This window comes from Ctenocephalides felis, unplaced genomic scaffold, assembly GCF_003426905.1.
Source record: "Ctenocephalides felis isolate EL2017-DRISC unplaced genomic scaffold, ASM342690v1 CF-g0.4_SCAFFOLD_03571, whole genome shotgun sequence".
NCBI classification, from domain to species: domain Eukaryota; kingdom Metazoa; phylum Arthropoda; class Insecta; order Siphonaptera; family Pulicidae; genus Ctenocephalides; species Ctenocephalides felis.
The window spans coordinates 52,357,410-52,370,284 of record NW_020539725.1 but is presented as its reverse complement, the minus strand read 5'-3'; the positions used below and the strand labels follow the sequence as shown (position 1 = coordinate 52,370,284).

The 12,875-nt window shown below is 27.0% G+C and overlaps 1 protein-coding gene across 1 annotated transcript; it reads right to left on the bottom strand.

Moving 5' to 3' along the window:
- Window positions 1-1,373: 1,373 nt before the first annotated feature.
- Window positions 1,374-6,663, bottom strand: LOC113385000. The gene is made up of 3 exons (XM_026622797.1): window positions 6,577-6,663; window positions 2,717-2,950; window positions 1,374-2,099 (listed from the first exon to the last, which is right to left on the bottom strand). Exons 1-3 carry the CDS (start codon window positions 6,623-6,625, stop codon window positions 1,891-1,893), a joined length of 492 nt encoding a protein of 163 aa, XP_026478582.1. The 5' UTR covers window positions 6,626-6,663; the 3' UTR covers window positions 1,374-1,890.
- Window positions 6,664-12,875: the final 6,212 nt, after the last annotated feature.

The following is a 12,875-nucleotide window of genomic DNA, read 5'->3' as shown; positions in this document are numbered from 1 at the left end:
AATCATATTCTAGAATTAAAATTTTCCGTGATTTTAAAACAAAATATATTTGTCACATGCTTTGATCTAAATTGAGATCTTGAAATATATTTTATTTTCTGAAGGACAATGTACTATATTTCTATCTATATGTCCTAAAAATTAGTTAGCATGTCCCTCCTCAGGTGGCAAAGGTTTTGAATAATATTATATTCTAATATTATATGAATAATATTATATTCAAATATTGTCTAGGACTCTGAAATCTTCGATTAGTTTTAGTAATTGAGAAAAACAGCAATAGTAAAATTAAAGAAATTTACGAAAAATTAAAGAAATGTATTTTTTTGTTTGTCGCTACTCAAACACACACACACACACATATAAATATATATATATATATATATATATATATAAATCAGGGTGGTCCTTAATATGAACATTTTCGAATTTTCTTGCTCCCAGAAGCTCAAATGCTTCCAAATTGATAAAAATTCTCTAAAATTTTAGCTATTAATATTAACATTTAGATCAGTGATCTGGCAACTTTCAAGGAATCCACGACAGGGAAAACAAAATTTGAGGGTCCACGAAATAAAAATGGGGGTTCACGGCATATTTAGAAATGATTTAAACTTTAGACTATTATGCGACCTATTAACCTCGCATATCTGAAAACCTATTGAATGTTTCAACTTTAAATTTTTGTCAAATATTCAGTAAAGTGTAGTAACAATATATATCAAGTTTTATCAAAATCGAATTATGCATTTTTGAAAACGGTTTCAATACCAGTATTGCGAGCCAGGCACCCATCAACCTCGCATGTCTTGAAAACTATTGAATGGCCAACTTTAAATTTTGGTCTTAAAAAATAAAAAGAAGAAAAATATGAATTGGGCTCCGAATTGCTTTCCCTTTTACCATATTCTCTGGATCCGTTTCCCTGCGATCATATACCGATCTGAGATCTCAAAAGGATGCTTGCTGTGAAGAAACTTTTACCAAATAATGAGATAATAGCTGAACTTGGTGGCAAAGTACAAATCGTACTAATCGTATAATATATATATATATATATATATATATATATATATATAAGGTTGGTCCTTAATATGGACATTTTTGACTTTCTTTGCCCCCAAGGGCTTAAATATGCTTCTAAATTAATAAAGAAAAACCATCTGAAAGTTTCAGCTCTCAATATTAATCTTTAGATAGTCCGCCATTCAATTAAAAGTTTCACTGTCATCGAGAGTTTCGACTGTTCTCGGCAACGCTCGTTCACACCGTGACGACACTATCGGCTTTCATGTTTTAACAGTCCATGTGTATGAGGTCTATAACTTGCGTGTATAGTTAGTTAGTAAGAAACATATATAATCCTTTACATATTTTTATATTTGTGCATATTTTTATTAAAAAGATATTATAATTTACATTATTTATACAATATTAATAAAATGTACATAAATGTAGGTAACATTGGCTGGCATCGGCTTATTGGCTTGAAGTAAAAATTGTTATACTGTTATTAACTAATTAAACATAAAAGTAAATCACTTGAATTTATTACCAATGCATAAGTCGAAAAACAATTGATCTACTTGTTAAACATTGAGATTCACTATTTATTTTGATTCTATTCTAATTGATGCTAAATTGAAACAAATAATACATGAAATTTTATATTGGTATTTAAAAAATACACAAAGTATGAGTTGTTATGGTCTTTACTTTGGATTTACTAAATCGAGTGGTGATAATTTTAAATTAATCAATCAATGGTGTTTGAATTCACTTAAATAAAGTTATTTTTAATACCATGTTGTAAGTGTATCGACTAATCAGCATTCTGATGAAAACTTTTGAAAGACTTTGAAAAATTTTCATCTAACTCAAATTATTTCCCTAAGACGTGGCTTTTGTGATTAAAAATAATATAAATGGTAATAAAATTGTGATGCTTAAAGAAGTAGAACTATTGCATAAATTTGTGTTGCAAGTTGCGCACATCATTGAAGAAAATCCTTCTTGTTTTAAGTCTTCATTAATTTTCTCGCAATTTAAGGTATCGACAATGCATGTTCGAAGAATTCTCGTGATATTATAACCACCCTCTGAAAATAAAAAAAAATATTAATGTGAATTAAATAATTATTAATGTAATGAAACTCACAAATAAAAATCGGTCTAGATTTTGAGTCAACAAATGAGGTAAAATTAAAATTTCCTATTATGTGTTAATTTGAACAAGCAAGAATGACGCACCCAACCCTGCTTTATGTAAAATATGTGTAATTCCAAAGATTCACTCTTATTTAAAAAAAAAACGAGCTAAACGAAAAAGCCCTTTTCTGTCAGCTTTTAATACGATGAATTGAACAAAAAATAAATATTAATGCATTTAATATCAAAAACATCTAATTAATTATAAGAATAATTTATTTTCATATTAAAACAAATATGAAAAAATCGATTTTAAATATAGCATCGATCAAAGCTACGTCCCCTATGAGCTGGTTTTGCTATCGCTCATCTTAACTTATTTTTTTCATGAGGGCAACCCAGTGGTCATGTCTCATTTTTATGAAACATCCACAAAAAGCTATATTAGGATGAGATTTATAACCTTAAGTTAAAATTCACTATCATACTGCTTGAAATCGAGCTGGCTGAGGTTAGAGGATTGAACCCGATACTAATTTATTCTACACGTGATACAAATATTACTTACGAATGTTATTCGTGGCAACAATTTTTGCGCATTGAAATCCGACTCCTTCCCTGGTGGTTGACAAGTGTCCATCGAAATTTGGTGGCAAAAATCGTATTAAGGAGCGATCATTTTCACTAACTTGTTGAGGAAGTTTTCCGCATTCTACGGCTGCAATGTCTTTAGTGGAATTTAGAGACGCCGTGCAGGCCGGGTTATTTGCCAGGTCGCATTGGTAACATTGTAGGGATGATCCTGAAAAAAAAATTACAATAGGTTTTTTGCATATTTTGGAATGAGAAAAAATTGAGAAGAATCAAGTTTGATCATCTAGAGCAGCAAATAAAGTGAGAAACATCGTAATATCAAAAATACATTTAATCGGTTTATTCAAGAACACAAAGAATAAAAACGATCGACCATGATAGAGTAAAAATACACTTACGATAGCGCAGACTTTTCTGATTATCTTGTTTTATTACATTACATTACATACATACATAGTGCATTGGTATATCATACCATCAAATGTATAATAGGTATATGTATATATGGATATATATATATCCAGGTCCTTAACAAGGATATTTTCGAATTTCTTTGCTCCCAAGGATGCAACTGCTTCCAAATCAATAAAAAATGATTCTCTAATAGTATTAGCTCTTTATATAAACATTTAGATAGAGCGCACAATAACTAAAAGATTCATAGATTTGTTACTAACATAAGTCATTAAGTAAATTCATGCGCCATCTGTGTGTCACTCAAATATTATGATACATAAGAATATTTATAAACCACTTAACCTCTAATTAAATCCATGTGGGCTGTTCTATAATGTCTATTCATCATGGAATCAAGATAATAATTTGAGTCTCAACAACACCAATCGAATAAATATTTTGCTGCATAATTAATCTTGATGCAATGATGAATAGATATTATAGAACAGCCCACAGGGATTTACTTAGAGGTTAATATTAATTTTAAGATTGCCTGCACTTCAACTAAAGTTCCTTGATTATTCTTCTGGCGTAAATATATATTATATAAAATATATCAAATATTAGTGAATACAATGTTATTCTCTAATAATGATTCACTTGTCGCTAAGTTATGAAATTCTAAAAAACAAATGTAATTTTATTCATATTATATTCATAAGAAACTTTAGTTGGATTGCGGGCTATCTTAGTTAATATTAGGAGCTAGAGCTTTCAGAGAATTTTTCTTATCAATTTAGAAGCATTTGAGCCTCTGGGAGCAAAAAATTTTTAAAATATCCATATTAAAGACTGTTTCATATATATTATATGTATGTGTATATAAAATTTTGGTAGACACATATCAAATGAAAGAGGAAAGGATTTTAGAGAATCTTTATTTTTTCATAAGCTTGGATATACGATATATTTTTGTAATAACCAGTTTCACTAAATCATAATAATGTTATCGTTGATTATTGTTATTAATATTATTTCCTAAAATTAAACCACTTCTTGTAGGTCTATAACAATATATTAAAATGTTCTTGTAGACCTTGTATATTGTCACCATACAAAGTTGAAGTCAAGTATGAACTCTTCACTGTTCGAAAACTCATTAAAATCGTCAAGAAAATTTCAAAAATTTTTTACGAAAAAATGCCCGACCGACCTTAACAGAAACTTATCAGTGTGATTGCCAACCAGTAACCTTCGAATGCCTTTTAAATTTTCAAAGTCGGCTCAATTTTTTTTTTTGAATAAATATAAAAAGCAGTTGACAAAAAATTTCACACCTTTCTGCTAATTAACGGCCCGGTTTTTTTGTGAATACATCGACAAAAATTCAAATTTTGGCTTGTTTAATAGTTTTGGAGTTCAACGATTCAAAGTTACTTGGAAGCTATAGATTACCCTTAACTAACTGATTGCCAACTAATAACTTTCGAATGCCTTTTAAATTTTCAATTTCTGCTAATTAATCGCTCGATTGTTTTTGTGAAAACATCGACGAAAGTTCAAATTTTTGCTCATTCAATAGTTTTCAAAATGTCTTGCAAGGTTTAGATATGGTCTAAATTACCCTTCGGGAAGTTAAAATAGATCTTTTGTAAGTTGTAGAGCAAAAACTGCGTAATATTTTATCGCTTGTTTCAAAAATACTACATTTCAATCAGTTGATTGTAACATTATTGAAGTCTCTTATCATATCTAATTCATTGTAAATACTGTTTATGAAATTCTGAAGATAAGTGTATGATTCAACATTATATAATAATGCATAGATTCATAGTGATTAATGCGCATTTTGCAATATTACAAATTTTATTCGAATCGCTTATTTGTAGACACTACTTAGTTTTATATAAAAAACGAATAAAAATAAAAAATAAATAAAATTAATGAACTATTTTAATAGGTCTAGATATTAATGAGCACTTTTAGCATGTAGAGTTAGGTTAAGGGCTTGCATTAGGTTAGTAAAAGGTTTATTTACAATATAATATAATTAAAGAAAAAAACATCAGAGCAGTTCAGAGTCAGTTAGATTCTAAAATATGGTTTCATCTGGGTTTTTTTTATAATACCATGTCAAGGCAGATGTATATAGAAAAATATTAGTTTTCATAGATTTAGAATCAGTTTACACATGACGAGAACAAACAATAGGTGTCTATTAACATATTCAACAATAGGTGCGCAAATATTGTGTGATATTTGAAAATTGAGTCATATTGAAATATCTTCTCAAATGGCCAATCCCAAAAATCTCATGTAAAGTTAACACTATACTATTTGAAGATTTCTATATCAACAAATATGTTAAAATAAATCTATAAACCAGATTATGCAAAAATAAACATGGATGAATTTTGCAGAGTAATCATGTAGTAAGCTAGTACTATGAAACTTCCCATACCAAAAATTATAATTTTTTAAAAAGTTTTAAACTTCTTTGAAAATATTTAGATTTTTGAGAATTTTGAAATTTTTGAAAAAAGTTATATTTGGTGAAAAATTTGAATTATTTTTTATATTATTTACTATTACATTAATATTGGATGAAGTAAGATTGGGTCAGAATTGACTTCTTGATTATTAGAATATATAATTTTACCAAAGTTCAGTTTATTTCAAAACTCTAAAAATATTGGCGGTAACTAAAATATACTATTAAATTTATTATGTGTATATTATAAGTGATTTGAATATAGTTTACATACCCTACGAATTTATAGAATTATTCTATATTTTGTCAAATATTTCTATTATTTTTTGCATCTACGATTTTAAATAAGTTACAAATTGATGCACATTTTATATTTCTAAAATTATTCAAAATTTTGAACTCTCAAAAAATGTCTAAAAATTGACAAGCAAATCATATATAAAAATATATTTGTTTAAGCTGTATAAAAATTGCTAAAATTACTTTACTTTGAGTTCAGTACATTGCAAAGTTTGAAAAGTACTAGATATTTCCTAATTTACTTCGTTTATAAATCAATGATTGAATATTTACTTTGATCAACAAAAAACAATTTGAACATAGATTTATATTTGCACTAAAAAATATTTTGAAATAGATCATTGGGATTTTTTTGGTTCACCAAATATGTCTATTAAATCCATTCTTAATAATATGAAGACTTTATATAGAAATGAGATCAGAGTTGGATAAAGTTATTTTATGAATGTAATGGTAATGGGTATCTATTCATTTAAATTATAATTTCAAATTTTCTGTAAAATATTCCTTTAAAGTAGGAAATTACAAGTACAATAAGCCAATATTTTCAAATTTTGCGTGACAAAAATGAATAAAAAAATGGAAATCTTTACACTGTCAACTTCTTACAATTAGATTTTTATATCTACATATTAAATAAAACTTACCTAAATGAAATACACTCAAAAATGTAAATAGTAAAATCGATATCATCATTTTGCACTTTTATCTCACCTCGAAGAGTCAACTGATTAAAATAGTTCGATAGAAATAACGGCTTTGCGTTTTATATGTCCCCTACTTGGTGTTTTTCCCTATATGAATGAGTTACTAAAAATACATGTTATGATACTTAGAATTATTAGTCAAAATGCTTGAATAATCAATTGTTACTGAAAACCTAAAAAACTTTATCTTTATTAATTAGTCACACTTGTTAGTTATTATCTCTGTTGTTCAGTTTAATTAATAGAGTTCTTAAAAGCATTACTCCAAATTTTTCTCTGGAAATTTTGGATCATTGATACAATCTCAGAAGTATTTAATAAAGTGCATAAGGGAGCCTGGGTACGGTTGTGCCACTTTTTTAACGGCAATAATTCTGATAATGTACCAGTTAGCTGAAAGAAAAGTAAATTAAATTTTAATTTAAACATTTTTCTACTTGGAAATACTGAAATACTGTCCTTAAATACGATGAATTACTCATAAAATTCAATTAGACAAAAAAGGGTTTGTAACAACTGTTGACACTCTCAGGACGGTTGTGACAGGTTAAAAGACTATAGGTATGAACAACAAAGTGGTTTATAACGATTTTTATTTCCAGAATAACGTAAAACAACACAACATAATTATCACAAAGTTTATGGATATAATATAAGAATATATGTATACACAATTTTTTTAACAAAGTAATCAATAAATATACTGAACTATGTGATCACTTTCCTTTTTATAATTATGAAGTCACCATCACGACCAGTGTTATTATAATAGTCTTCCTTAAAATCAGTAAAATGATAACTAATAGTTATCAGTTAACTAAGCAGTAACAATTTAATAGTAACTATGAATCAATATACTGAGATCTAGTCAGAATCATCGTTACAATGGTGACAAATGTAATAGTGACTATTACCCGTCAATTTTACGCAAAACCAGAAATTGCATGTTTCTTGGCACTTGATCAATTTTACGCAACCCCTACTTTCAGAGTAGAAGCTTCCACAAACCAGACAGAATAAATCATCAAATCATGCTTCTGGTTGTAAAATCTTTTTTTTTTCTTATATTGTTTTTTCCTTTTACTTTCATATTTTGTCTTAGTCAAGTTAAATATATTTTATTTATAGTTTATTTGTTGACTTTGTATACACGTATTTTGGTCATATTTTATTGTATATAATTATATAGTGCATCATATATCCTTTTCTTTGTCAATTTTTTGATCTGCTTAAATTCTTGATCTGTTACAACCGTACCCACAAAATATGTCACAACCGTTCCCAAGGCTTTTGAAAACAAATCAACATTATGTCTAATTTTAAGCTAAATAATCTACAAACAAACTAATTACCGGTAAATTAACAAACCAATTGATCTATCTGTATACAAGTAACAATTACTATTAAACCTTAATAATAGTAAAACTCAGGAAACCTTATTTTTGATTCTTTCAAAGCAATTTGGTCTACAAATGTTATTAATGTAGGGCGCTGACTCAATTCTCAATTTGTTCGAACAAACATACTTCATCTTTTTCTATTTAAAATCAGTATAATTTAGCTAATATGGCGACACACTATGTAATTTTCCTTATTAATTTGGCTCTGTTTTAAAAAAAGTTGAGAAAAGGCATTTTATGTAAATTTGGAACCTACTGATTCGACAAAAATATTTGACTAAAATTGGATTTAACTATTTGGACTTAACAAAATTATTAATATGTAGTGAATACTCAAAAATCTTCTGGCAAGGAAAAAATATGCTATAAATTGTACTATAATATAAATATTATATTATTAATTCAGAGGCAGGCAGATTACGCGATTTTAGAATAAAATCAAAACTTAACATTTTGTTATTCAAAATGATCATTAAAAATATTTGTTATTAATTGAAATACATGAAAAAATATAAACATATGAAATTTAGGGGTAGGTAAAGTTTAGGGGTGGACAGTTAAACAAGACAAGCAGACAAGTAGACAAATAGGAATATATACATAATGATGGTCCTTAATATGGACATTTTCGAATTTCTTTGCTCTCCAAGGGCTCAAATGGTTCCAAATTAATAAAAAACAATTCTCTGAGAGTTCTAGCTCTTAATATGGTTTTTTCGATAGAGGGCAATTCAATCAAAGTTTTGTATGGCAATAGCATGAAAAAAATTTCAAAAATTTAGCAGAGCGTCGAATTTTTAATAAAAAGTGACACAAATTTTCACTTTTAATTCATTTGTCGCTAAGCTTTACATAAATTTTTTTTTTCAATTTTTTTCATGCTATTTCCATGCGAAGTTTGATTGAATTGCGCACTATCTAAAAGTTAATATTAGGAGCTGAACATTTCAGACAATTGTTTATCAATTTGGAACCATTTGAGCCCTTGGGAGCAAAGAAATTTGAAAATGTTTATATTAAGGACCACCATAATATACATATAGTATGTAGATATGTAGACAGTAAACAAGTGGACAGGTAGACAGATAAATATATAAACAATAAAATGCAGATAGTTAAAATAACATTAAAAATTTTAATGTATTAGTTTGACAAAGATCTTACAATAAATTTTTAATATATTTTACTGACGATTACTGATAAAGTCACTAGTAGTTATTTTTCAAAAGCATAATATTTATTGCCATAACGCAGCCACACATAATCATACTGGATTTTCGGGTGATAACTGATTCATTGATTTCATTGAGATTGTTGCGAAAGCCATTTAGCATTTGAATATTTACTAATTTGTATCCACGAACTTGCATTTTTGATTTGCACAGATCAGAATTCTCCTTTCTTTGTTCTACATTGATTTCTTTCACATCTGAAAAAATAAAATATAACGATACATACGTTGTCATCAAGTATAAAAACAGAATAAATTGAAAGCATTGTTTTTTTTGGATAAAACTTCATTTTTTAATCATAGAAGCAATTTCAACAATTATATAACAAATAATATCTGTACAAGCCTATTATTACATCACCTGAATCTGTGTTTGATAATCAGGATTTATTAAAAAATGAGGTGAAATTTAATCATTTATATTACCTTCTGGAATAACATCTTGCAATTTAGGTGAAAGTGTCTCTTTGGTGACTGACAAATTATTAGATGGCTTTTGTTCGGAACTATTTATAATAGGATTCTTGAAAGGATTTAACGATTGGATTTTAGTGTCAGGTCGTTGGCAGTAGTTCTCCGTAGGTTTTTCCTTTAAAAATGCAGGTTTTTGATGCGTGGGAGCATTCTTTAATGGATAGCAGCTCTTAGACACACCTGGACAACATTAAATATGTATATATATATATATATATATATATACACACATATATATATATATAATTTTCAAAAATTGCCAAGAATTACTTTACTACTAAATTCGCCGACCAATACAAATATAATTTATCGTATCCTTATCTTTTTCAATATTTCAGTTGTTATTTAACTATATCAGTATTTGCTCAATCGTAATACTTTGAAATTTATTATATAAGGATTTCTCATAAAAATGTTTGCAGCTGGTGCGTGTGAATGTTTTGTGATAAATTTTTGTAGAAGCTTTAAAATCTTCAAGGTGTGATATATTTTTGTGAATAATTCACCAATAATTTCAATTATTTGACAACTATTTCGAAACAAAATTTAATCCAGAAATCCATTTAATAATGGCAAATAAATAATATTTTATTGACTTATAACACATTTAATAATATTACCCCTGAACAGCTAAAGCTCGTATTTTATTTAATTTAAAGAAATAAGCACTCACCTAAATCCACAGTACTTAGAAATATTAATAAAAGTATAGGAGTCCACATATTGCTTGTATTACCTCGCGAAATTGGAAACTTTCATTAAATAATTATTATTATCTTACGTATTTTGTTAAAAGTATAAAATTTCTTAGAAAAATATAACTAATAAAAAATCATTCAAAAATACTAAATATATTTTTTAAATCATGATTCGAAAACAAAAGTTGTGTCTTCTCGCATACTCTGATCTAAATTAGGAAACTTCCAAATTTAAATAAATGCATTTCTAGATAATAATTTAGCAGATGACAACATCATTAAGTTTTATATTTTGATATTTTCTAAGGATGACAATGAAATTAGTACGTTATTGTAATAAAATAGAATTAATATTTCTTTATACTTCATAATAATTTGTGTTAAATCTTCATGAACGCTATATATTCGAATAAGTTTAAAGTTTAAAAGACATTATTGTCACTTATTTTAACGTACTCAATATAAAATTTCAATATTTATGCCATCATATATCCATTTCTTTAACTGATTTTCTAATTTTCAATTATATATGACAAATAACAGGAAACTATTAGTAGAACCATCTTCCGTTTCTTGCAAGCATATTTGACTTGTGTTTGGGAATATAAAAAATTATAACATTATGGCATTTTATTCCGATATGATAGTAAGCTGTTTAAGTTATACAGTCAATATTATAAAAATAGTGCAAAATAATTATTTAAATCAATTATAAACATTGATAAAAATAAAATCGTAGAATCTGATTTATTTCTCAGGTAAAAGTAAAGTGGTATTATAAGAGATGTCGCACAGGTACGATAAATGACTAAATTGGAATACAATCAAAATATTTTATATTCCAAATATTTTTATGTACATATGTGTATGTATTGTTAAATTCAATTACACATGGTCTTTTTAGATTTATTTCGTCTTTTTAAAAGCTAAAAAACTGGCACAAGGTCAAAGATAAAAAAGACCCTTTTGCGATTTTCAGCTAAATGGTTAGTTTTATCTTACAATTACCTGAGACAATATAAATTATCTACAAAAAATGCATAAATCATTTTTTGCTTAGAGCCAATTTGATTGTTTTTTTTTATATACTTCTGGTATTTGTTTCTCGTATTACTTCATACAATTATAATGTTATGGTGTTACCCCTTAAGAACGCTCTATTCCTATAATTTTAATAAATACGCCTGAACAAATAAACCATGTTAAAAAAGAACTATAATCAAGTATTACGAATCGGGCATGGTAAATCATATTTTTGCTGTTTTGGGAAAAAGATATCTATGTATATCCGAGAAACCCATTAAAACCTTGGTACATGTTTCATGCGTGGTAATGTGCATTTCGCGTGTAAACTCTCGATTTCTGTCAAAAAATATGGTTACGCAAGAATTAGGTAGTAATTCTCTAAGGTTTCGTTATTAGTTACTTGATTGAATAAATAACACCGAGAGATTTATATTTTTTATCATAGCGTTTTCCAAATTCAGATTGTAATAGGACATATCTGAACACTGAGTCAACGATATTCATCAACAAAATTCAAGTGCTTGATCTATCCAAATTTTGCTTCTATATTCAGTTCAAGCTCTTTATGACAATAGTAGACTTTTAGTTTTTTATAATTTTTGAGTCTATAAAATATTTTCTTCTATTTTTTATTTCCAATATGAAGCTCAGCTATTCCATAATTCAAAATAATTTACAGTACTTTTCTGAACTATGAAGTACCTTACTATGAAAAATGTTTTTTTTTATTTCAAACAAATAAAAATATTGATTGGAATTATGCTCCATTTGGTTCTGTGACATGAATATAAAATTATTATTATTTTATGATGTGAAAAATGTCTCTTTCGTTTATTATTACCAATTATTTTGAAGAAACTGTAACATAAAATTCATTATTTATATCCATCATAACTGGTACAAGGCATATTACTTTATAAGGAAGGTACATTTTAGAATTTTTTACGATCAATAAACATGTTGTTGATAACTTCCACATCTACTAGTTTGTGTTCTCCTCATTAATAATAAAAAACATTGTATTTATAAATTTGAATATTCATTTATTACTAAATATATAAAAGTCCAGATATGTGAGATTTTTCCTTATAGAAAATTTCCGACTAAATTAATAAATTAATTGAAACTCAGCATTTTTTACAGTTTTAAGGCCATAAACTTATCATCAAATATAATATAAAAACTTATTTTCAAAATTATCAAAAAATCCTAATAATTGATTATAATGAAGTGACTTGGTATACCTAAAAAATCATTCATAACCGATATTTTTCGAACGGTTTCAGAATTTTCAAAATCAGTTCAAGATTTTTGTGAAAAACACACCTATAAATTTTTTTGCAATTTTTAGCTAATTCTAAAAAAGAAAATGGCTCTATTACGATTCTAATACAAAATGGTACTAAATAT